At 34.8% G+C, this 26364-nt stretch overlaps 2 protein-coding genes across 4 annotated transcripts in view; both read right to left on the bottom strand.

Annotated features, from left to right (window-relative positions):
• The window catches only part of Uqcc1 (Ubiquinol-cytochrome c reductase complex assembly factor 1), a 43480-nt gene continuing 17116 nt past the window's right edge, over positions 1-26364 (bottom strand). For all 3 annotated transcript variants that reach the window (XM_081756040.1, XM_081756041.1, XM_081756042.1), the window contains exons 4-6: positions 10539-10705; positions 4579-4773; positions 1-200 (exon numbers count right to left, since the gene is read on the bottom strand). In XM_081756040.1, coding sequence (XP_081612166.1) covers positions 120-200; positions 4579-4773; positions 10539-10705 — 443 coding nt within the window. In that variant the 3' untranslated portion in view covers positions 1-119. The remainder of the gene's footprint in view (positions 201-4578; positions 4774-10538; positions 10706-26364) is intronic.
• Positions 15195-18673, bottom strand: LOC145683527 (uncharacterized protein F54H12.2-like). Its single transcript, XM_081754871.1, has 2 exons — positions 16126-18673; positions 15195-15434 (listed from the first exon to the last, which is right to left on the bottom strand). Exon 1 carries the CDS (start codon positions 17434-17436, stop codon positions 16342-16344), a length of 1095 nt encoding a protein of 364 aa, XP_081610997.1. The 5' UTR covers positions 17437-18673; the 3' UTR covers positions 15195-15434; positions 16126-16341.

Here is a 26364-nt window from a genome sequence, read left to right as displayed (position 1 = left end):
TAATTTTACGAGATTATAATTTATTTATTGATGTTTATTTACATGTGTATAGATTACTACAAACTATTTATAATTATATACAAACTATTATGTTAATATCTAATTCACTTGGATCATTGTCATCTGTGTTTGAGAGGCAGCCATTCGATCTTAGCTTTTTCCAAAACATCTTTCCTACTCAAGTCATCCAACGCTTTTATCTGTAAATAAACAAGAAACAAAAAAAAAAATTGCATATCTTCCTATTACAAAAGTTCGATATTAATAAACAAAATTTCTATTAAAAATGCCAAATTTCTATCATTAACTTTGAATATTGAAATTTTCCAATTTTGGATTGAAAATATAACTAACATCAATAAATGTCCCCTAGTATAAACTGGTTTCATGGAATATTTAATGTGTTTATTGATTACGTAGTCCTGACGCAAAAAACTACGAATTTAACAATTCCTATTTTGGTAAATTTCCTATTTTTTGCAATGACATTTCCCAAGTTTATTTTTTTTCCTCATTCTTTTTTTTCTTAATTTGATGTGAGTTTGCCTTCCAAAAGTGTCTAAAATTGGTTATTTCCGAATATTTCTTATTATCATGTTTATTCGACTGGCATTAATTTTATTTAATAAAGCTTACACAATTAGAGTCAAGAGATTTGGTTGAATTAAGTTATAAAAGGTGAGAGAGAATATGACTGACAAGTGAAATACACATAGTTGTAGAAAAACAAAAAGGCCTTTATTTGATTCTTTTTTCTGCCAAAAATGATCTTTACTTGCTATTTAAACAGTATATATTTATGCTTAATGAACTGATTTAGGGATTTGATTCTGCATAAATTAGGTACCAAAACCTGCAGACACTATAAGGTTTCACACTACCCTACATCAGTTCAAGGTCTACCACCAACCAAGTTTGACCCTGATTGCGTAAGTTTTTTTTTTTTTTTTTTTTTTTTTTTTCGAAAAGCTGATTAAAAATGTCCTCGCTCACATTTCGGGAATCAAAGACCTGAAGGTCTATCACTATGCCAAGTTTGATCCTAATTAGATAAGTTTGGTTGAACTAGTACGATATATACAGCCCTTGATTTCTCAGGAAACATGTAACGAAGGACGAAAAGAAAAATTAAATTTAGTAATTTTTGATGTTCATAGCATACAGCATAACGACAATAAAAATAATGTTGCCAGATTAATGATTGTAACTAGAAGTTTTGTATTTATCTATATAAAAATTGTTGATCTGAATGTGACAAATTACAAAGTAGGTGCACAGTGTCCGAAAAGTTCCCGTATTCCTACATATACGAGGGTCATATCGAAACTCATGGGAACAACAAACAACCATGGTGCCACAACCAACAACGGTGCAGCAAAGAAAATCCACTACATGCATTCGAAGGCGTCTGTATACAGGCGGGGTAATCGAAGGATACATACCAACCAATTCATTGCTTGATCAAGCTTTAACACAAATAGTGGAATGATGGAACTAGGAGAACTCCGAAAAAACCCACACATATGGTGTTTGTCCATTAGAAAGCCCACTTTGCGGGAGCTGGGATCAAGGCATCGAACATTATTGGTGCAGTGTGATCGATCAATGTGCACCACCCGTCAACACTCTCACTGGCAAAGACGTAGGAATTATTTTAAGGGTGTTTGCAGCTTGTTACATAAATGGTGTACGTACAAATGCTGCTTGTTACATATGTACCGTTCCATATATATTATCGTACTTTGTATTAAAGCCTGATCAAGCAATGAAATCGTAGGTACGTATTTTTCGACTGATCCCTGCCATCACCTTCTGCATACAGGCGCCATCTGTTGGCGGCACTAAAGAGCGCCATCTTATGGTTTTCGAGCGCATGTAGTGGATTTCCATTGCTACCCAGTACTTACAAGTGCCATGAAAAAAATGAAAAGTTGCTCCTAATAATTTCGACTCATTACTTTGCAGTCATTATCGAGAACGAAAGAATGAAATAAAATAAAATAAAATAATAAAATTGTTTCAAACAGTTGTAGGTTAGATTACATAAATTGGTACAATAATGAATAACTTAATGAAATATTAACAATATAGAAAATACTCTGCTGTTTATAAAAGTTGCAAAACAAGAAAGATGGGTATACATGAAAATTACATTTTCAGAACTGTACAACAACTCTGTGATGAATGAGGATGGCGTGAAACATTCACGTGCTGGAATCAGCTTCTATAGGTAGCAGCGTCCTGGAATCAAGCAGGCATTGGATGTGTATTTTACAGAGGTTGTTCAGCCTACGTTTGGCCGATTTCGCTCCTTCTCCCTCCCGGGCAGAATGAGCTCATCCGACCTGGCTCGTGGCGTCCTGCAGTGTTGTACAGTGGCTTCCTGGGAACGGAGTTGTTTATCCGCGCGGACAATAATAACGCACAAACAGGACCATTGTTGTGAGTGTTGTGTTAAATTTGTTTCCAAGTGTGTGGGTGTCCGATCTGTGACCAAAATGCCGCCCAAACTAAGCCGGTGTATGGCTAGTCGTCTTGACGTTTCTTTGGGGACTGTGAGCCAGACCTTACACCATCAACTCAAGCTGGAAAAAGTCATGAAAGCTCGCGGCCATCTTCTCACGGATGCCCTCCAAAAGGAAAGGAAGTGTAACGCCCGGAAGCTGTACGAACGGCATCTGGCAGAACAAAGGTGGATGTACGTCGTAACGCTCTATGCAGCATGGATTTACCTTTCCGACTGCGGCAAACCGAGAGCCATCATGTACCGAGAGAAAGGCGCTAAGAACTTCACAAGGTGGGTCCGTGTCTGTAAAGGATCCTTCCCAAAAGGGTTTATGGTCGTTACTGGCTACTGTTATCGAGGTAAACTTAAGATTCGTAGGGTGGCGAAGAACCGCAAAATAAATTCGCAGTATTTTCAGGAGCATAAGATTCCAACAATGTACGGAAATGACGCCAATCTGGTGCGCATTCACATGGACAAGTCTTTATCACATACCTCACGATCGTCCCTCGCATTCTACAGGGAGATGGAGAAGGCAAGTGGTATACAGGTGATACCTTTCAATGGGGTACCTGTTAAATCTCCAGATGCAAGTTCTATGGACTATTGTGGATTTGAATTGCTGAAGCGGGCTTTGGGAAAACTGCGTGTGACAATTATGGAAGGACTTTGGAAAGCTGTGCAAAGGAAATGGGACAAGATTCCCATCGCAGCTCTTCAGAGAAGCCTATTACAGTGGAAATTACGCTGTCGGGCTATTGTTAGGAACCAAGTGAAACACATCGAGCACTTACGGACCTGGCGCCATCGATTCTTCTAAATTTTTAGGTAAGTCGAAATTGGCCAAATGTAGATTGAACAATCTCTGTATGTATTAAGAGTATTATGCAGAGTGACCACAGTGAATAAGATTATTGTTTAAATAGAAAAATAATAACCTTCTAAGAAGCGATGTCAGAAACTGTAATACTGTGAACAGTAATAAAATTTGTTCTGTCGGGTGCGCTTGTGAAATCGCAAAGGCGATAAGAGTTTACACTAAATAAATATAATTGGTCAATTATCTGTTTTATGATCAGTAGCTACAAAGTTATCCTATTCATTAACATTTGTGACTCAATGTTCATTTCTCTATTCTTCGTACTATTTAAACTCAACAATGTGCTCCTGAGGAATCGAATTCACGCTGCTTGTTTGCGAGCAAATAAAACATTGACAATGTCTGCTGAAGATTAATCACGAACAAGATGAAGACGATATATTCTATGGATGATATGTCAGGTGATCGTGCCGGCCAAGGAAGTACCGCTATCTGCAGTTCCTCGGAGAAGGCTTGCAGATTACGGGATGCATGTGAAGGGGCGTTGTTGTGTTGAAATATGGCATCCAGAGTTGACTGGATGAAAAGTATGATCTTGATCTCTGAAGGAAGATATGACTTTGATGTGGGGTCGAATTTGCATTGGTGTATGTACACTTATTCATGTCTTGGACAGCGAAACGGTAACAGATTAGTTGTATCGGGATATCACTCTGCAAGAATATGTCCGCCTTTTTGAGACTGTTGGGTCGCGCTTTTATCCTGATGAATGACAGTGCCAGGCCATGACAAGCTGTCTCATGGCGGACCACCTGGAATCACAAAATATTCGGCTAATATCATGACCTGCGAGAATACCAGACGTCAATCCGATTGAGCAAGCATGGGATGTTCTCGGTCGACATATTGATACCCGTCTTCCAGAGCTTCAATAGGCGCAAGAATGGGATGCCATATCTTAGCAGCTGCTCAATATCCTGATGCAGGGTATGCCAGAACGTTGTTTTGATGTTTGTAGGGATCATATTCTTAACCGACGTCATTTGTGTGTTCGTATACTCTGGACCAATATTTTGTCTACACCCTGTACATGTGCCACATGTACAATTTTGTTGTTTTTGTCCCTTTTTGCAATACAGTGTACATTTAGATATGTTGTTTTCTTTGGACGAACTGTTTCAATAGCTTTTCTCCAGTTTTCTGAAATTACCATTAATTTGTGAGTCTGAGTGTATATAGTAATAATACAAACCTGTCGGCGCACATATGATACCATCATTTCCAGCGCAAGAGGATTCCGGCAATCTTTTTGAAATAGATGTAACCACAAGGCACTGGCGAGAGTTTTATCATCGCTTTGAAGTCCTTCATCGTATATGACAATAGCACTCTGAAACTGTTCGCCGAGGTCTTCCAGCTGTTCCCGGATCAAACTTGACGGTAAATCCTGTTAACGAAAGGGCAATAATTTCTTTAATATGACAAGGATTACGAAAAGGGTATTTCTTAAGTAATAACTGAAATATTGGTTATTACTCCGCTGAATTACCGCTAATACTATACGTGTAATAGTTAGAAGTAAAGATAGAAGATAAACAACAAATACAATTTGATATATATATATATATATATATTTTAAACTTTCGAACGACGATAGGACATAAAATCTCTCCCTGATAATAAACATTAATAATAATAATAATAATAATAAAGCATGCGGTCTTGTACGATACTTCAAGATTTTGCCACAGCCTGTGCTGCCATCTACCGCGACAGTCATTTGTTTAAAAATGGTATCAGTATAGCAGAAAGCGAAGTGTGTGTTGTGATATCACGAAACAAAATCTCCCGTCACAGTTCATCGAATATTCAAGAAAGTGTATGGACAACAGCCACCAGAGATGTTAAAAGCAATAAAGGAATGGAATAGCAAGTTTATTACAACAGAAAGTGTTTTAGATCGTAATAGAAGCGCGTAGACCAAGTGTTAATGAGGAACGTGAGGAAGCTGTTCGTGTTGCTTTAACCCGAAGCCCACGACAATCCTTGCGTTGCGCATCACGTAAACTGGATATCCCGAAGTAAACTGTGTTAAAAAGTTTTACACAAAGGCTTGAAGTTATACGCATATAAGGTGCAGATTGTTCATGAGTTAGCACAAGAAGACCGTCCCCGACGCGCACGTTTCGCATGTGACATCACACGGGCAACTAATGGAGCACATGTGGAAATTCTCTAAATCTGTTAAAAAAAAAAATCCTATTATTTGCCGTAAACCGCACGCTTTTATCATTCGTAGTTTTCTTGTTATTAATGTTTGTTATCAGGGAGAGACTTTATGTCCACCCTGTATGGCGATCGTAAAAGAAATCGAATTCGAGAATTCAATGAATCTACACGTTTCAAAACACCTACATACGAAAAACTTATTCTTTGCTACCTGTCTGTCCGTTCCTTCGTCTCAATATAGAAGTGTTTACTCATCTAGAGGCCATATCGTTCAACGTATCCGCACTAAATTCTAAACTTAAAGTCTATAATATGATTTCCCAAGGTTTTAATTTTTATTTTTTTTCTATCCTCGTTTACAGAAGGGATAAAATTAAAAATTAAAAAAAAAAAAAATGTGTTTTTCCCTAAAACGACAGCAACGATTTTGTTTATATTTCATATATTTAACTAATAACTCTACATGGTCATTTTTCTGGAAAAAACTACAAGGAGTAATTTACTCTTGGGGTAAATTCTTTTCGGACAATTTTCTCATAAATGACTCACGCACTTTTGTTCATATTTCATACATAAATATTTCATTAATAACCTAATAATATGGCATAACTCAACTGTTCTGTAGATATCTAAGAGGGCAGTTTATTCTAGAAGGTTAATGTTTTCAAATGATTTCCTCAAAAACGACACACTTGTTAGGTTCGTATATTGTTTGTATTTTATAAATAAATATTTCACTAATAACCTAACAATGTGGTATAACTTATTTCTCCTGAAAAAGCTCATGATGGCTCGTTAATTCTTGGGGTGAATTTTCTTTCTATTTATTTATTTATTTATTTTATTTATTTATTTATTTATTTATTTTAAGGACGATTCTCAAAAATCAAACAGGTGATTATGTTTATATTTTATAAGTACATATTTCATTAATAATCCTATTACCATGTTGGTCCCGGCGTCCCCCACAGGGGGGACAAAATATGACGAAATTATTATTTTTACAACTTTAAAATCAGATTGGCAACATTGAAAATTGTTTACAGGGGATGATCCATCTATGATCATCTCCTGTAAACAGTTTTCAATATTGTCAGTCTGATTTTGAAGTTGTAAAGAAATAATAATTTCGTCATATTTTGTGTCCCTTGTGGGGGGACGCTGGGACCGACATGGATAATGCTGCGTAAATCACTTCTATGATCATATCTATACGGGGTAGTTTACTCTTAGGTGAGTTATTTTTCAGGTGAAGTTTTCGAAAAAAAAAAAAGTTAATTTCATTTATATAATTAAAAAAAAAATGAGCGCTTGCGTTTATTATTTTTTTTAACCTATAATTTCGGCTTCGAATGGTATTGAAATCATCTTTATGATTCAAGTTACTAAAAGAATATCTTGAACATATCTTGGTGTTCTTAGACTATGTTTTGTCAAGTTTATGAATCAGACCGAAGAAACATACTTTCTCTTGCATTTCTTTCATCTATTGGGTATTAAAAAGCACTATACATCAATATTAGAGTTTAGAAACACTACTAACAATTTCACCATCATACTGGAAAAAATGTTGCTAATTCTCATGACTTATCAGTTACTTTGAACGTATAGGAAATTCCCTATAATGAGATTTACGTTGAAGTTCGATACCCTTAAATATTTCGTTTTTTTTTTTTCCCGATAGTTTATTATATAATCCTACTGTTTGTCCAGATTTCCTCTACTTTGGTTTAATTTCGGTTCCTTAGTTCTAATGAAATTACGATCCATACCTAGTCATATCACTTATCTAAGAAGTCGTAAAGAAAGAAATACAATTTGTAAGTATTTCTTGTCTTCATTTTTTGTTGAAGAAGAAGCCTTATACATAGTTTTACGTTAAGTACTATCTTTAGGACATACAAGAAAAAAAAAAAATCAGTATAATTCATAAACTGCACAGATCTAGAACAAAACAGTTTAAGAAGAACACCAATATATGTGATTCTAGTTAGGAGTCAAGGATCTCTTCTAATATATTCAACCTAGAAGAAGACTTCCGTATCTTTCGAAGTAGTATTTTTTTGTAGGGTAAGAAATAAATCCACACAAGGTAAATAAACTTTTTTTATTTTATTATATGCTTATATACGAGTGCGTACTATCAAAACGGAAATTCTTTATCATTACTGTATTTAGTTTCTAGTATTCCTCTATCAATTGATAGCTTTTCTTTCCTTTATATGTAGAATTTAACAACCCTTTCTAGCATCAAGGCTATATAAGACGTGTATTTCCAGCTTAATGTTAGTTCCAACAAAAGTTGAAGTTCAGTCCCCAGCACTGTACAAGGGAACGCTAATTTTATAGCCATGACGGAGTCTTAAAGTCATAGTCTAACTTGGATCGGATTAGACCATGGTAGAAGCGTAGCAGAACAGTACAATCATCACCCCAAGTGCGGTGAGAGAGGACATGAAGGAGATTCAGAGTACGAAGAGTATTTAAGATATGAAGAATATGTGGTGCTCATGCCCATCAACGGTCAAAGGTCAGACTCAGAAAACGGACCGTATTAATGAATGACAAACAAGTGCCATCGAAATATAAGTCTGAGTTAATAATGCAAGTGCGTTGCGGCAGAAGTAGGACATCAAGATTTCTCGGCGGAAAATCGAAATCCTATGTCGTTCGACCATAGAACAAGACGATGTAGAGTCAGCTGAAGTTGTTGTGTAATGCGGTGTAAATAAGAAGGCCGTTAACATACAGCAGTTCATAGACATGAGTCTGGATTTGCGACAGAACACTGTTCACAGCGACAGCAAACAAGGTGACACTAAGTACAATGCTTTGTGGGACATATCATACGAGGTAAGAACAAGCTCTGGAGCAGTATTGATAAAAGGAAGAGATTATTGAACATTAAAAGATATACCTCAATAATTTAATAGGCAAGCGGTCATCTCCGAGATATCTATGACATCATTCCCTTGAACTGCAACTACTCTGAAGAAAGGGAAGTAATGAAATGTGCTTTGTGTGCCATAATTATGTACGAAGTCTGTTCAAAAATAAAGACTATACTTTGTAAATAGCGCAACAATGTTCCATTGTTGCCGCTATGGTGCATATCTTAAAATGAGGTCGCCTTATCCTACGTTCCAATTTATATGCTATTTGTCTAGTCTTTTTTTTTTTTAATTTTACGTCCCACGATTTGAACAAAGACTACGATAGATGTTGATGATGATAATGAATAAAATGGTGGAATGGAAAGAGGGAGAACCTCAAGAAAAACTACGCCAACGGTGTTTGACCACCACAAAATCTACTTCGTGCGAGCTGGGATTGAACCAAGAATTCCAGGCACCAGAGGTGAGCGTTCTATCATTGATCCACATCGACCCCGAGTTATAGTCGTTAAAATGAGTTCGTATTGAAACCGTTCGCTGAATTAGTCACAAAGCAACATTGAAGGAGTTAGAAGAACAACGTGCATTTGAGAAATTTTGCGTATGACTGGAAAAAACATCGAAATGCTTAAGTACACATGATGACTGGATAGGCCATAAAGAATGCTGGGATTGGTTTACGTGCTTTAAGAGTTTCAAGACTTCAGTTTCTGAAGATTCAAGGACTGGACGACATTCTATGTCAGCAAACGACCAACTTGTTGGAAGAGTTCGGATTGTAATTTGTGGAAATCTTCTTTAACTCTGTCAAGCTGACCATAAGTGACTCTGACATCATATCTTAATTGAGACACTTCAAATGCTCATTTCGTGTTCGTTAACGAACGAACAACAAAAGATTCGAGTCGGAATCAGTCAGAAACTCCTTGTCAAATCAAATTATGATGAAACCGTTCTCCAGAATATCATAACAGATGAGACGTGAGGGTGAAATGATGAGGCAGTCTTCGCAGGGAGTTGGAAAAGGGTCTCCTCAACCCAAAAAAATAGAAATGAGTCGGTCAAACTTCAAGGTGAATATGATTGTTTCTTTGAGTGGAAAGACACTTGCACCATGAATTTGTATCAAGGAGACAGACAGGACACAAGAAACTCTTTCAGGAAATTCTAACACCAGTAATCTAGGTTTGAGAGATGTACATAGGAAGAGACATGAACTGTAAGCGAATCAGTCGTAGATGTTGCACCATGTGCCAACTCACGCTGCAAAAACCTGTAAAATGTGTTGAATATATATATTTTTAGCGACTTCGACCTTCATAAGTTGGTAGCGTGGAAAGAACTACATTCTGATTTTCATTTTAAAAGGTATTTTATTCGAAGCATGATATTTTACAAAAGAAAAATTCCCACCAACATGTCACACGTTTCGCAGCACAAAGAAGCCACATTATTGAATAATGGGTACGGGCCATCGCACTAAACTCTCTTGCTCTCACTTCTTAAATTGAATTACATCATGCTGTAGTTATTACAATAACCGCTTATTTACGAAATATGAACAAAATCATCATTACAAAATCGTATACCGTGGGCTTTATAATGCAACATTCATTTATAAAATATGAATAATTTGTTTAGGTCGTTCGTGAGAAAATCGTCCGTTAAAAGCACTTCCAAAAGTACACTATCACCTGAACTTTTTCATACAAAATAATTTACGCCTATTATAGAATTGTAAATTAGGTATTCATTAACAAAAGAAGACCAAATCAAATAAACAATTTTTGAGCAAATTGTCCGAAAAAGAACTCACCCCAACACTAAAACCACCCGTTGTGAATTTTTAAAATGAAAAATGATTTATACCATAATGTAGATAAATTAATGGAACACTTATTTATGAAATATGAAGTATTTTGCCTCGGTCGTTTTTGAGAAAATCGTCCGGGAAAAATCCACCGCAAAGAGTAGATTACCCCTTGTGAATTTTCTAATAAAAAATATTTATACCGTATTGTAGGCTCTTTAATACGACATTTATTTATGAAATATGAAATAAACGAATAAAAGTCGCTATTGTGCTTACCCCTATTTTCTTCATCCTGGTATTACAATCCTGCCACATTGCTTCCACCAAAATATTACGAGAAAACCGTCCTTCCTCACCTTCTCTCATGGCACGCACCATCAGCATCCACACGTGGAGTTCTGTCACAAGGAACCACGAGAAAAATGTATCTGGCAGATCACATTCTGAAAATAATAATAATAATATTTTGAACTGATTTTGAGTGTAGCATCCCTTTCAGCAGTGAAGCTATATTAGACGTGGATAAATACCTTAACATGGGGTCCAAATCACATGAGCTCCCGGCGGTAATCAAACCCGGCTCTGTCACGCCAAAGGCGCGTACGCTAACCGCTTATCCATGAGGGAGCACAAAATTTAAAAAAAAAATAATATTTGTACTGTAACGTAATATAAACATATGCAAAAGGCATATGAATAACACGCTAAGACGACGAGAATTTTAGCTTTCCTCTTGCACATCCAGGAAGATTTCTATAAAAAGCAATTCACTCATGACATCTGATAGGGATAATGTTCATAGCAAGCTGGATTTTTCTCTGCGACTCTTACATACACCAGCGTTTATTTAATTAATATGTGAAGCTTTATAAGTAACAACGAACAACTAAGACGCGCCATAGATAAGCAGCTCTTATAAGAGCAAAATTCACACATGCGAGTGTGAAATGCTCTAGAAACAACTGTCATGCATCAGCTCTCATCAAGTATAGGAGTATAGATAAGCACATTGTGAATTTGATTGTGAAACACTTGTGTGACCTTCAACACAGACTATTATGTGTGAGGGACAAACATCAAAAAATAAATACTCTGAATACCAATCTTTTATACCAAATTTTGTCTTAACTTTGGATTGACATATCCAAGTATTCTCACAACCAATAGATTCTCATCCACATGAGTGCATGACCAAGTTTAAAACTGGGTAATACGTTCCAAAATTTTCTTCAATTTAGTTAAGTAAATTGACAGCATGAAGTAAGATATCTAAACATTTTAATAGTAAGTAGTTTTGAAGAAACAGATATCAAACTGATTTATTAAAATAGTAGAAACACAGGTATGTTAACGAAGTTTTTATGGCAATTTAAAACACAGGGCACACATTATTGTTTTGACCTTCCTACTCCAATCAAAACCACCGTTTCCTATTGAAATTTACACGCGTATATACCAGATGGTACATCCAACGAGTCCAATAATTCTAGATTATTACAAAGTATATTATGAAGGGTCGGTATTCCTGTGGATAAGTGTTCCCTTAGTGCATGTGTTCCCAAGTTCGATTCCCGATGGGTACATACAACCTTAGTTATTGAAAATGCCTGGCTGGCTGTAACCAATTGTGGGCGGTATGTGACGATCTGCAAGAGGCTATAACTTCTGCATACCAACATAAAGCAATTCGAGAATTATAAGAAAGAAGAGATCCACAATCATCAGGATTCTTGAAGTGAAAAACAGGTAGCACAATCCATTATACTATTATTATTGTGTTGTTAATTTTTAATTAATACAATTGAAATTGATGATTTTGAAAACTTACGATCTCGAAGAATAATGCAGTGACCATCATGCTTATATAGCCCTCCCCATCGGTCGCGTGCGGTTTGGTGCACGTGGAAGAGCATTAAAATTTTTTAATGCATTACGGTGATTCGGATTCGTGCTACCTTCAACTGTAGGCCCACGTCTCATGTATAACTTCGAAGAAAAGGGACGCTAAATTAAAAAAAAAAAAAACAAAAAAACTTAAGGTAATATTTACTGAAACATATATACGCATACAATCTTATTCTTATTCTCGAAATACAACAGATATATACAGGGTGTAACATAAATGCATGACCAAAAGTGACGAGGTGATTGCGGACATCCAAATAAGTAAAAATGTCCCTATAAACATGGATCCGATGCCGCTTCGTTTCCGAGATACAGTGTGTTCAAATATCGAGTCTTTCCAATGGCTCACTATGGGAAATTGAATGGAAATGTTCAATATTACATGAATAATACAATCAAGTGGAATTACGCCTGTGCAATTACATTTACATTAACATAGAGAATGAAACTAATCAACATTTGAGGTTATTGGGTTGTCAGTGATGCCAATCTGGTACAAAGTATTGTGTCTTTAAATAGCACTAGACGTCCACATGTTAGTATATGATTGCTGACATCAAAACGTTCCTAAACATGGGGCAGATTCACTGGCGTCTCTGGCATGTAAACTTTGGGGGTGGGGGTGGGGGGAGTAGTAGAATAGAGGCACTCCAGCTGAAATTTGATCCCTCCCGTTCTTAGAATTCGGTATCATTTCCTGGAATTGGTAGGCAAGTTTCGACAAGTCTTTAGTTGCTATGTTCATAGCCTTTTACGGCTACCACAGAAGCCCGTGGGAAAATTTTGGTTTATTTGACCCCCCGTCACCCCCTACTCCTCTTTAGTTGCTATGTTCATAGCCTTTTACGGTTACCACAGAAGCCCCGTGGGAAAATGTTGGTTTGCTGTTGCTATGCTCATAGTCTTGGACGTCTACCAGATGTAAAAAACAAGATAAAACATGCCTTTTCGTGTTCTTGTCGTTTATTGGCTAATAATTTGAATCCCCAAACCCTCCCACCCCTCCTGCAAAGAGCGTAAGCGGAACGTATGTGCTTGTGTAGATCATTCTGTTAGCAGCTGTTGCAAAGGAAGAAACGTCAAAAATTTTAAAGATGTCATCGTCAATGAGTTTATTAGATAAGCTTAATAAGCCATCAATGGTACCCTTTACAAAAATGCGAGAGTTGGAGATTGGTGTACCATTTCGTATTGTAAACTGTGAGATAATTACAACGGTATATGGTAGGAAGGCATGTGTGACATTTGAAGGAGGTGAAAAAGTGATTTTACCTGGACGTTGTACTGAAAAATTGGAAGCAGATAATGGTGCATTATTAACGTATTTACAAAGTGGGAATGTCTGTTTAATATATAAAGGAATGAAGATTAATGTATCTGGACGTAACATGCACGATCTTGAATTTACTGAACTGGTTTACTCATCGTAAGTGTATGGTGACATGTACAAACAAGATGAAACATGAATTTTCCTCTTCGTCCCTCCTCTTCATGCATGCGCAGTAATCTGTATGCATAGTGTCGTTATTCTGTGCTGACCAGCGACTGGAGTAACATGTCTTTGAGTGCTTGTGCGTCAACTATGGATACCAAGAAAGAGTACTTGTTAAATGTTGAATATGGACTTAATTCAATGAAAACCAAATTAATTTGTAACGGACTGGATAGTGATACATTTGAACCAGTGATTCGTGTTGGCAAAGGACTTGTGTTTGGAGTGGAATTAAATTTGGCAGAGTGGGAGAAACTTGTACATTTAACCCCATTTGTTACGGATAATTTAAATTCTCAAGTGGAAATTACATTTATAAAATCTCTTGGTCGAAAAAACGAACTGGTGGTGCGAAAACTAATGGGTGAAAAATTAGTGATGTTAGAGAAGAAAGGAACACTTCATGCTCCTCGAAACACTGTGTACTTAACTTCAAGTGATTGGCTTTATTTCTTGGAAATATTACCGTGTACTGAACATGCTGTGAAAAACAGTAAAGTTTGTAGTGTTGTGCTACGTGAATATTTTGACTTGTGTACAGATACTATTCGTAATCATGTACAATTGCAGTGTCTTACATGCAGAGGACTTGCCGGAATCCATACCTGTGTAGATGAACAGAGTATTATTAATGGTATGAACATTAGTTTTCCAAGTGTCTCTCTTGATAAGAACAGTGATGTGAACATTGATGGTGAACGATTAAAATTGGAAATGAAAGTATTTTGCAAACAAAAACTTATAGATTCAATTATGGCTGATTTATTTGATAGTGTATCGACACAGCCATGGTGGGGGAAAACCGATACTCAACCTTCGGAGGGTATCAATGAAGTGAACGACTCTTCATAAAGAAGGAGAAAATTGATTTGTTTTTTCGTGTATGCTAAACAACGTAATATCAAATGTAATAAACATATATATATAGTGAAAAGTGAAATGTTTTATTTGTGTGTGTTTTGTGTTCGTTTCATACACCTCAATATGATAGGATTTTTAAGCTATTTATAAGAAAAAAATCCTAACATATTTTTTTTCCTCGTATATTATAAGTGATACGTATAATAATAATAATCATAATGAATTCAAATTCTTGAAATGAATGTTAAAATAAAAATTATTATTATTATTATTATTATTATTATTATTATTATACAACTTTGTCTTAAGTATGATAGGACGTTTTTTTTATTTTTTTAAAAAAGGAACTAAAATAATTAATATTAAAATTTTAAAAACAAAAGTCCTATCATAATAATAATATTGAATTCACATACTTGATTTAATTTACGAAAGAATAACTGATTAAGTATTTGAATTCATTATTATTATGTAGTTATATGATTACATCATTGAATTAAAAATCAGTTTTAGAATCTTTTTTTTTTAAATCACTATGAAATTCTTTAATTCAATGACTTAAAAATATGTTTTATGATATGTGTATTTAATTACATAACTGATCATAAAACATATTTATTTATTAGGAAACGGAGAAAATAAGAAATAAAACATTTGTTTTCAAAGAGAAAAAATAATACAAAGTGTTTATTGCTGATGAAAACTATTTACACAATAAAAACGACGGTAAGTATAGTACATTTTAAAAGAACGTTAGATTTTGTTTTCATTGTTCATGTGTTGATAACATCACAACTGCCATATATTGTTCACTGATGATACTACTGCTGTTGATGTTGGTGATGAAACGTAGATAGAAGTCAATCTGTAGAATGAAGATGATGTCCATACACACGATGACGATCTTTTACTCTCTGAAATGAAAAAAAATGAAAAACAAACTTAAAATTTATTTTATCTATAATCATGAACAAATAAAACAACAAATAATAATAATACATACAAACACATTATAATAAAGAAGAAGAAGAAGAAGAAGAAATGACTACCTGCAATAATATGAAAAGAAAGTAATCAAAACAAACGAAGAAGAAGAATGAAGACATGATTACCTGTAAAAGTAAATACAGCAAGCGACGATCATTTTTTTTCTGGAGTTGATGAGAAAGTGTAATGAAATTCATTTAAGGACTTTCCTTTAGCTTTGAAGCACAGGAAAAGATATGAATAATGCCCACATAGGGACGATTTCACACTTTGAATTTGTTTATTATTAAATGTATAAGAAGTGGAATTTCTACGTAGAAATTGAATATGTTGCATTACATATGGAGGAAATCCAAATGTGTCGAAGTAGTGGGCACGTCCGTCAGTATGAATATATACGGAAATCCAATGTGTGCCAAGTTTGTTCGAGGGATCTGTATTTATGATGATAGCTGCAGGTAGTGGAACATGTGCTGGTAATTCATTGGCTGCATATACGCCAACGAAATGATTGTGAAATAAAGAATTTGTTTGCAAAGCATTCAATAAATCTAGTGTAGAGGACATCATGTATAAAAATGCAGACATGTACATATATATGATATTTAAATAACGTACCTTTAAAAATCCATGATGATGTTCCTCTGATGATCCACTTCTAAGAGAGATTGGAATTCTCCATACACAATGCAGGAGATAGGTGCTGGTAGAGGCTTCGTAAAATGAACTTCCAGACGAACACAGCCATGACGTATTAGATTCCAATGCTGCACAGCGCTGGCTTCTCCATCTTGAGTAATGTCGAAAACAAAGATAGTGTATCCTTGAGGAAAGTCAAGGCGAGGAATATTGTTGCCATGATTGGAAAAGTGAATGCCTGATCCACAGAATAAGGTATGATATGAGGAAACAGAGGTTGTTTTCGAAAATTGGTTGTAATGGTTTTGAAGGTACAGGTTTTCCATCAATGTATATAGAGAAGAAATTGATGTCAAAATGTTTGAAATGAAATGGATTTGAAGTTATTGTTCCTGTATAGGCATCATTTTGTGTAAACGCCACAATCACTCGAGTTGGTAATACTCCCATAAATAAATTATCAATTGTTTTTGATTGAAGATCCTTTGGAATGACGAATGACTTCATTTGCACTCTTGTGAGAGGATATTTGGCTGTTGTTGATTGTAGAAGCTTGTTATGTGCTAGTTTTATTGTAGGACTAAGATTAATCTTTTTAATATGTAAAGCAGCGTCTAAAATGTTCACTTTAGCCTCAACAGACGCATCACTAGCGATGAGACAAAAGTTTGGCTTTGCAGGAATTAACTTGAGACGTAATTCTACTCCTTGGATTAAAAATTTATCTTGATTAAAAATATCACAATGAAGATGTACAAGCATGTCGAATTCTGCACTTTTTTTTGTTAATTCATAACGTTGTTGAAATCCTTTATTACCACTAGATGTTGCATCCATATGTCCAGCAGTATCTTGAAACCAGAATGCACATTGAAGATGAGTATTTTTAGCAGAATCATCATAATTTAACAGTTTTTCAATGTATGATCGATATGGATGATTATGAGATGGAAATGAAATCAGTTTTTTATTTAAATACACTTCCACTTCACTGAACATAGAATTTAAAAAGTCATTAATAGGAGCCACAGCTTTATCACTTTCACCAAATGCTGATCCATTAGGCTTAACGATTTGAGCTTCGATGTAAAGAAGAGTATGTGGTAGATCTATGTATTCATCGCTTGTTCCTGGGATGACAAACTCTATAGGAGCATTATCAGCTAGTGAACTGATTGGTTTGTATGTAACAACATGATTATCCAATATACTGGTTTGCGTTGGTTTTGTAGAAAAAATATCTAGTTCACTTTTTACACACTCGCAGGATTGATGATGTAAGAAAGCCATAATGGTGATGATTTAATCAAAGATATCGTGTGATAACTTCCTCTTCTTATAAGACTGATTTTTCTTTGTTTTCTGTGTACGTTTCCTCTTGCCCTTCTTCTTCTTCTTGCGCTTGATGATGTGTAATGGTGAAGGGTTAAAGATGGAATGATGTGTAATTCTTCTTTTCCTTCGTTGATATCCAGATCCTAGCATAGATTTCAGTTTATTTTTTGCTTTGTCTTGCAAGACGGATCTCGCTTCACCCATTCGTTGATGAAAGGATTCGTTAATAGGTTGATTGTCGATGATGACATCAGTAATAACGTTTGCTCCAGATTTTAATAATTCCTTTCCTACTGTTTTAGCTCCTTGTTTTACTAGTGGCATGACAGAACGAAATAATCCTCCAAGGAAACTTCCAATACCATGTCCAACTTGATAAGGGGAGCCAACATAAACGTTTCCAGTTCCAGAAAGAGCTTGTTTTTGATAATATTGTAAATATGGATTATTCATATTTGTCGATGTTGACGTACTGGTCGAAAATGTAGTTTAACGCATACAGTTCCGAAAGTGAATGCCAGTGGAGAGCCTGTACTATCTCTTATATCTATTTTGATGTGTTCAAAATGCATCTTCTCTATAGGCACATAATGTGGAGGATTAAAAATTTCTATAACACTACTTCCAAATGTATGATTCACAGGATTCATATTTATGATACGAAATAATGGTGCTACTGTATCTCCAACAAATACAGATTGAATTATATCACAATACACATACATTGTAGATGGAAGTCCTAAACGTAAATTTGGAATGCTTTGGCCTTGTTGCATATCCTTTAAATCAACGCTTGGATCAAACCCCAACATCGCACTAACACTTGGTGATAATGCAACGTCTACATCTATGCCTTTATGAAGACGTCGTATAAAACAGGTATTACTCTCACGAGTATAAGAAATATGTAAATTTGTGAATCTGTTGTACGTATTTATTATCTTTATCAATTCTGATATGTCAGTGTAATAACGTACAGGAATAGTTATAAATTTCCATTCATCACTTTTTGCAGGTTTGTAAAAAATTTTATTATTTTCGTCATTAATATTTAATATTGAATGAGGATAATGAATTTTCCTCACTTCCCACTTTTCATGGAATTCCATTCTTTGATGAAGTTTCGTAGTGTATGATGTTAAGGTGTTGTCAGGAAAATATTCCATAGAACTATTACTGGGAAGCGTAACGTAAAAATCTCCATCAGGTTCCATTGTACTTCTCGATCTTCTTTACGGATGATGCAGGTATCCAGGAATCGAAAGAAGAAGGATATCCTTTCCAATGAACAAGATATTCTTTTCTGCTGCCTTTTCTTCTTGTACGTATGATTTTATCTATGTAAAATGTCTTTGATAACGTCACAGGTTGTAATTCCTCTCTGTAAAATAATCCATCCAGTGGTTCCTTGTTTAAATCTTCAATTTCATAAACAGGTGGATCTCTTGGTATTATCTTCTTCACTTTAAATATTTCCCAAGTCCAATTTTGCATATATCCTTTATCAAATGTACGTTTAGTTTTACTAATTCGTACTGTATCACCAATCTTAAGATGTTTTGAGAAATTTGGATTCTTCTTCTTTATTTTATTATCATATTGATTATGCCATACTTGTAATAGGTTATTTTGAGAAACATTTGCAGGTGACATCTTTATGCTTGAATGATAACCTTCATTGTATGATTTCACAAGAAGAGGTAATACATTTAAATAATTATACGTTTGATACTTTGTAAAATACTTCCACATTTTTTCTTTTAGAGTTCTGTTAAAACGTTCTACAATACTAGCTTTTATATCAGGATTTTTAGTTGTAATATGTTTTATTTTGTTGTCCTCTAAGTACTTTTGTATTGTTTTATTAGTAAACTCACTTCCTTTATCTGTTCGGAATGTAATTGGTTTTCTGTGTTTGAACACAGTTTGCAATGCTTTTAAGACATCATTTGTACTTTTAGATTTTAATGGCACAGCCCATGCATATCGACTGAACACATCTATCACTGTAAGAATATAACGATATCCATCATTAAATTTATGAAGATTGAAGATCATTAATATCACTTTCCCACTCATCATCAATGTTATTCACTACATAGAAATCTCTTTTAGAACGACGACGTACAGGGTTGTGTAACGTATATGTTGTTTGTTGCAGTAACCATCTTCTTATACAATGTATAGGAATTTTCTTCTTTGTAGCTATCCACAATTTTTTAACAGTTGAAAACGAGGCAGCATGTGAAGGGTTGTAGTAAATTTTGCTTAACTGTTTGTTTACGGTTTCCATCTTGACCATACTGGACGTTTACAGGCACGTTTCCTTTTCCTTATAGGAGATATTACTTTTTCCTTTTCTTCTTCTTCTTCTGCTTCTTCGTCGTCTTCTGGAAACGATTTCAGAGGTACTTTTTCCCTTGACGATGATGCTGTTGGTGATGCTTTAGTTCGTCGTAAAATATATGACAAACGTTTTGGATTTCCAATAAGTTCTTGAGGTGTGTTATTAGAAGATAAATAATTACAAAATTTCTCCCATCCCGGTGGATTTGTGTGTTTCCGGGGTCGCGACACATCAGAAATTAAATCTACAATGTGAGATCCTTCTAGTTTATCACCTCTGATGTAAACAGTTCCTTTATTATCCCACGTGATATTATCATCATGTTTCATTCTATGTAGTAGTAATTCAGCTCTTTTACGAAACATTTTGGGTATAGATAATAATATTTCTTCTACTTCAGGCTTCTCTGATTTAGTTGACGTAATTGAAAGTGTCACAGGTTCTTCTTGTTTTCGTATTAAATGTAAATATTTTTGAAGAATATTATTATACTGATTCCACTTTTCTTCATCACTAAGCGATGATAACTAAAATCTCTTGCATTTCTTGATCCAAATTAGATTCACGTTTCTCCAGGGCTGATGATGATGATGATGCTGGTGTTTGTATACGATTCAGAACTTCAGGTGGAACTAAAATCATCTTTGCGTGTTCCATTGTACTAACGGAATAGTAAACTTGATAATGCACCAGTTAAAATAGGAGCTAATAATGCCGGTAGGAATCCACCCTGCTGCTGCACTAATAAATGCTTCTTCTTCTTTTGGATGGAGTTTCCTTTCTTCACAAGATATCGAAGCGTCCTCTTGTATCGCTTTAATCTTGCTTTCTGTGTCTTTGTAAGAGGTACATTCCCTTTTAATACATTATAACAACATTCGCAAATACTTCGAATCACTGAAGAGTCTGCATTGGCCAGTATAGCTTTACGTAATTTAGGATTTGCTTTGCTCAACGTACGAAGAAGATCTCCGTGTTTTACTCTTGGAGTCATATTGTCAGAATGAAGAAACACAGTTTAAAACAAACATTATAAACACATCTTCTTCTATTTCGATGGAACATAAACGTAATGATAAATATCAGGAAAGATATTTGTTTGAAAACGAAGTTCATCTGGCGTATCCTGTTTTAAATCAATAAAGAAATATCCATATGGTAACTTTGTTGCGTCGTTGAAACTTTCTTGAAGAAATTTTGGATTCTCAGGAGTTAGTTGATAACTTAAATGTTTAATTTGTGATTTATCTCTTGGATTTTTAAATAATACGAGATAAGAACAATTCAAGCTCATATCTCTGCTTCCTTTTCCCTGATGAAATATGTTTTGTGTAATAAATAGTACACTAAGATTTCTATGATGAGAACCCTTTGTAAAGAAATCAACTATATTGCGGTTCACTTCACACATTTGATCATCAATAATAATAAGATGTGGTCCAGTTTCAGGTAAAAAGTCTTTTGTTCGAGGTAGTCCTTCAATAAATTGTACTTTTGTCGAAATTTCTCTGTATGCATTCTGTTGCCATTCTGTATAGTACCAATAAATATGACGAAACGATGTATTAACCCATACGTGATAAATTGGACAGGAATCGTATTACAAAGGAAGTTTTTCCACATCCACTTGGTCCGGCAACAATACATGAAAAGGGATGTTTCCACGTCGTGTCCATGTTAAAGAGTATGATCATTCTTTCCTTATACGTATATTTATAAAGGGCCTTATTACATTTCTCTTCTTTTGTTGGAAGTAGTGTAGCCATATGGAAGAGTATCATATGAATTTGGTATTCTACGTCGTTTAATATAATTTATAATTTATAAATTTTTGTTTCGGGCATGCTGACGATAGTATGGTCTTTCCTGCGGCAAATTTTTTTCTTATTAGTAATTTTGACTTCCGTGGGACGAGATTATTCTTCTTCTTCTGCATCCTCTTCACTATCTACTATCATTTTCTTCATTACATCAAAATTTAGGTGTTTTGAAGATTCATAGTTTAATGAAAAGCCTCGTATCTTGCATACTTGAAACTTCTTTGTACTGGGATCAAAAATACGTAAGCTGTAATTCTTCGGGCCCGCCGATACATATTCTGAAATATAAGCTTCTTTACCATATTCGAGGACTTCATTTGTTAAATCGCCTAAAAAGTCACCAGTTGGAATTGTACTTTCACCAGGTTTTTGCGTATAAATGACGGAATCAGTATCAAAATATAATACTCTTTCTTGTAGTTGATCTAAATATTTGTACAATTCTAATCTTGCTTGTGCTGTTGTGTATGCGGCTATGACAACATTTACTGTTGGTAGTGAAACAGGAACGTCATCGGTGTATTGCCAATATACATATAACATGTCATCATTTACTGGAAATATTTGATGAACATCTATATCATGAGATGTTAATTTCTCATAAATCCTTGGGTTCATTAATAATGCTGACATGACCCATGTTCTCACGTTGACCAAATTTTCCCCAAATTGAATTTAGCATTAATTTAGCTAAACTTCTAAGTGCTGGATTATGTTTAATTTTGTTCTCATCTAGATGTATTCCTTCCTTTTCATAAAATTGCTGAATGTACTTCTTTAATTCATCTGTTTCACACCATGATGGCCATCCACTAGCTTCTGTTTTTGCTTTCAGGAAGGTGTTTATGTATTCTGCAAATAAGCCGCCGCTTTTTGTTTTTTTCATCAAATTGAACAACGTCATATGCCCATATTTCATGAATATCTATTAATTTGTATCCTTTTTCTAATGCCTTTCTTACTTCATCTGCTACCCATGTTCCATGTAGAACTCGGTCTTCATCGTTGTGATTACAAGGTGCTTGGTTTAATTCATCACAACATGTACGGCAGAGTGGAAACATCAATCTATCATTTGATTTATAAGGGAGGACAGGATGAAACATTTGTTTTGGAGGCAAAATACTGAGCTTAACTAATCCTTCTACTTCTTCAATGGTGGGAATATTTGAATCTCCAGGCAGATAGATAGTAGGATGACGAATTAGAAACTTCTTAGTCTTAGAGATAAATGGATAAAGTGAAATAACATCTTTGTATTTTATGGTTTCTCCTTCAGATTCTTGTGCTTTATGATACAAACGTATGGCATTCACACGTCCTCCATAAAAAGCGTCACGAGGATTTAATGGTGTTTTCTTTGTATACGGATGATTACTAACATACTTCTTCATCTCTTCATTTCCTGCCAATTGTTTTTTAAATTCACAACCCCATATTTCATGCACTTCACAGCCAAAATCTTTTAATTTTTGGATTTTCTTCTTTGTTGCTTCATATCGAAATTCCATGGTATCTGTAGCATTGTTATAGATGGGTTTATCTCTGTCGTTAGGGTAACACTTGATACAAGCATGCGTCCAGCATCCCTCATACTCCCACACGTGTATTTTTCCTGTATTGGGTTCTGTCCATACACCATCTACTTTCATTGATGCTATTCGTTTTTCCTTACTACGTGCAGCATTCGTAATTTGGATGTTTCTGTTTTTTTCTTCCCAAGCTATCCATTGTACTGCTTCAATTGATTGTACATCTCTCCATCGATATCCGTTCTTTGGTATGATACCAATTGTATTTTCCTTTAAGAAATTTCTACGATACACTAAATTACATGCACTGGCAATTGTAATACATTCAAGTAAGGGATTGCCATTAGTTTCAGATTCAAATGTATTCATAAAGGAAATACAGGCTTGACGTAATACTTCGACATCCTGTACACAATACTTGATGAGTTCTTCTTTCATTTTAAAGGTGTCGTTTTGATGTTCGGTATACCATTCGAGAAACTTGCGTCTTTTGTCTACTTTCATAGTATCTACTCCATAATATTTAATGTCTGGAAGCGGCCCTTCATAGGTTTCGTTCTCACGTCGATTAAAGAAGTGTGGGAAATATCCTTTGCACGATTGAAGCCCAAATGCACCACTTAATTTACTTAAGGGCATAGGAAGAAAGCTTAGTGAATCGATGAAGGTTACGTTTCCTATTTTAAGAGAGAGAATTTTTGCTCCATTCATGATTACTTCTGGCGTCCAATTCATCTTCTCAACCATGGTCTTAATGATGAAATGTGCGTCATATCCCTTTGAATTATGGGCAACACAGGTTACTGATTTAATGTTTGGTCGACGTTGTTGAAGATGTTTTAGAAAATCTTCTATTACATTTTCTCCGTCAAAAATATTTTCTCGCTTTCCACAAATGACACAATCATTCTTGATGTTGTTATCTTCATAACATTGGTAACATACATGTTGACTAAGACATTAGGTATGTGTTCATATATGTTTGCGTCCTCGTCTTCTATTTTCGTATCTTGTGTGCATTCAATATCATAAAACAGAATCATAGCTTTCTTCTCCATGATGATTTTTTCATTGGCTTTTTTCGATTTTCTTCTTTCATTCATTCATGCTGTGATAATCGAAGCATGCCTGGCCATAAAATTCTCGATTACAATCATTGCAAGTAATATGGGTATCTTTAAAGTGACATGGAGGCTTCTGATGATAACGATAACATACAGCTGTACAATGTTTCAAATGATCATGTTTTTTTTCATATTTCTTATGACAGCTTTCACAATAATAACTACAGCTAAAACATGCTGTCAAGCTTTCAATGACGTTGTAGTGGTTATCTATAAACAGTAAATTTAAAGCAGTTCTCTCATTATCACTTGGTGGAGCTTCAAACATAACATCACTTCCTGAAAATCCCCTATACACTGTGATTTTATAATCCTTTAAATATTCCTGAAATTTACGAATTTCAGGAATTCCACCACCATGACTGAGATCTACATCGGCAGCTTCACACAGATCTTCTACTTCTTTTTCTATTATATATTTACTTTGATTTTTTACATATCTATTATATTCAGTTTGATTTCTTCCCTTGTATTTTTTCAGTCCTATGGCAACGACGATTGCATGCGCTAAACATTTTGTTCCTTTGTTCTTAATTGTGATAATACCACTTTTTGCCTTTACATAATCGTCGGTATTCATAACATGTTGTTTCAAACGACCTTGTCCTCTTGGCATACGTACATGATGAAAATTCACGATGCAATCTTCATTTATAAGAAAAGCCGCATTACTTTGCAGTACTTTCTCATAACTTGTCCATAGAACTTCTGCTGAGAGATTTCTTGCTTCTCTGAACGATAACCAAAAAGGGCGGTGTCCTTCTCTCTCATTTGTAATTGTTATTCCTACGTAATCATGCTGGTCCACATTACGTAGTAAATAATCTATTAGTGCCCGTAGACTTGCTTCAATTGCCGTAAAAGGGTTTTCATCTGCACGCACGGGGGCTAGACGGAATCGTAGCATTCTACCCTCCATATTGTATCTTCTGTATTGTCTTCTTCGTTCTTCTATTATATGAAATCTATTGTGTCCATCATTACGGTTGTTATTTCCGAATCCTACTTCTATATTTGAATTTCGTTGTGCTTGAAATACGATTAGCAATTCGTCCATTCTTTTTTCTATGTCATCTAAGTCGACTTCCATTTCTTCGTGATCTGTACTAGCCTGCTAATATTTCCATAATTGAGGGATATATTACTTCTTCTTCTTCTTTTCTGGGATCGGGAAACAAATTGTTAATCCAATTTTCTAGTTCATTCTTGTAAAACTTATCATCTTCTTCTATCTTCATCTCTTCCTTATTGTAATCCTCTCCTATTATTTGGGAAAACGTGAGATTTAGCAGCTCTTCTTCATTTCTCCTTTCTTCGACGTCTTTTTCTGTTCCTTCTTGTAACCACTTTATAATTTCTTTAATACGGCCTGATGTTTCTTCTGTTATCGTTCTATTGCTAGCACTGTTTAATATTTGTAATAGTTCATCATATTCTTCTTTTTCTATTGGAATTTGAATTTCAATAGTTTCTCTTTCTTCGTCTTCTTCTTCTTCTGTTGCTGATGCTGTTGCTGCTTCTTCTATTCTTTCTTCTATTTTCATTTTTTCTTCTCCGTCTTCTTCTTCTTGCATTTTTCATGATGATCTATTTCCATTTCTTCTTTTGCGTCTTCTTCTTCTTCTTGCATTTCTTCTTCTTCTTCTTCTTCTATCCCGATTATGGCATTTATTTCACTTAAAAGAACCTGCGTTTTGTTATTTACGTCCATTACCTCTTCTTCTTCTTCAATGTCATTAATGAAGACCGTAATCTCCTTCAGTAAATCTTGCGTACTCTCTTTTGCCATTTTTTTCCTCAGATGTATATACGTAATGCAATATATGTAAATGGTATATGTAATAGTATATGAATATGATATATAATAGTATATGTAATAGGATATATAAATCTTATTTAAATGGAATATATATGTATATAAATATTTTGAAAGGATATATAAGCGTTTAAAAGAATATACGAATAAGTAAAAATGTGATATATAAGTAATTAAAAAGGAATAATAATAATATCAACAGGAATAGGGAAAAGGATTACACTTATCTTTATTTGTATGCAAC

This window comes from Thermobia domestica, chromosome 4, assembly GCF_964235325.1.
Source record: "Thermobia domestica chromosome 4, izTheDome1.hap1.1, whole genome shotgun sequence".
NCBI classification, from domain to species: Eukaryota; Metazoa; Arthropoda; class Insecta; order Zygentoma; family Lepismatidae; genus Thermobia; species Thermobia domestica.
The sequence above is the reverse complement of the archived record's forward strand: the minus strand, read 5'-3'. Positions and strand labels throughout refer to the sequence as shown.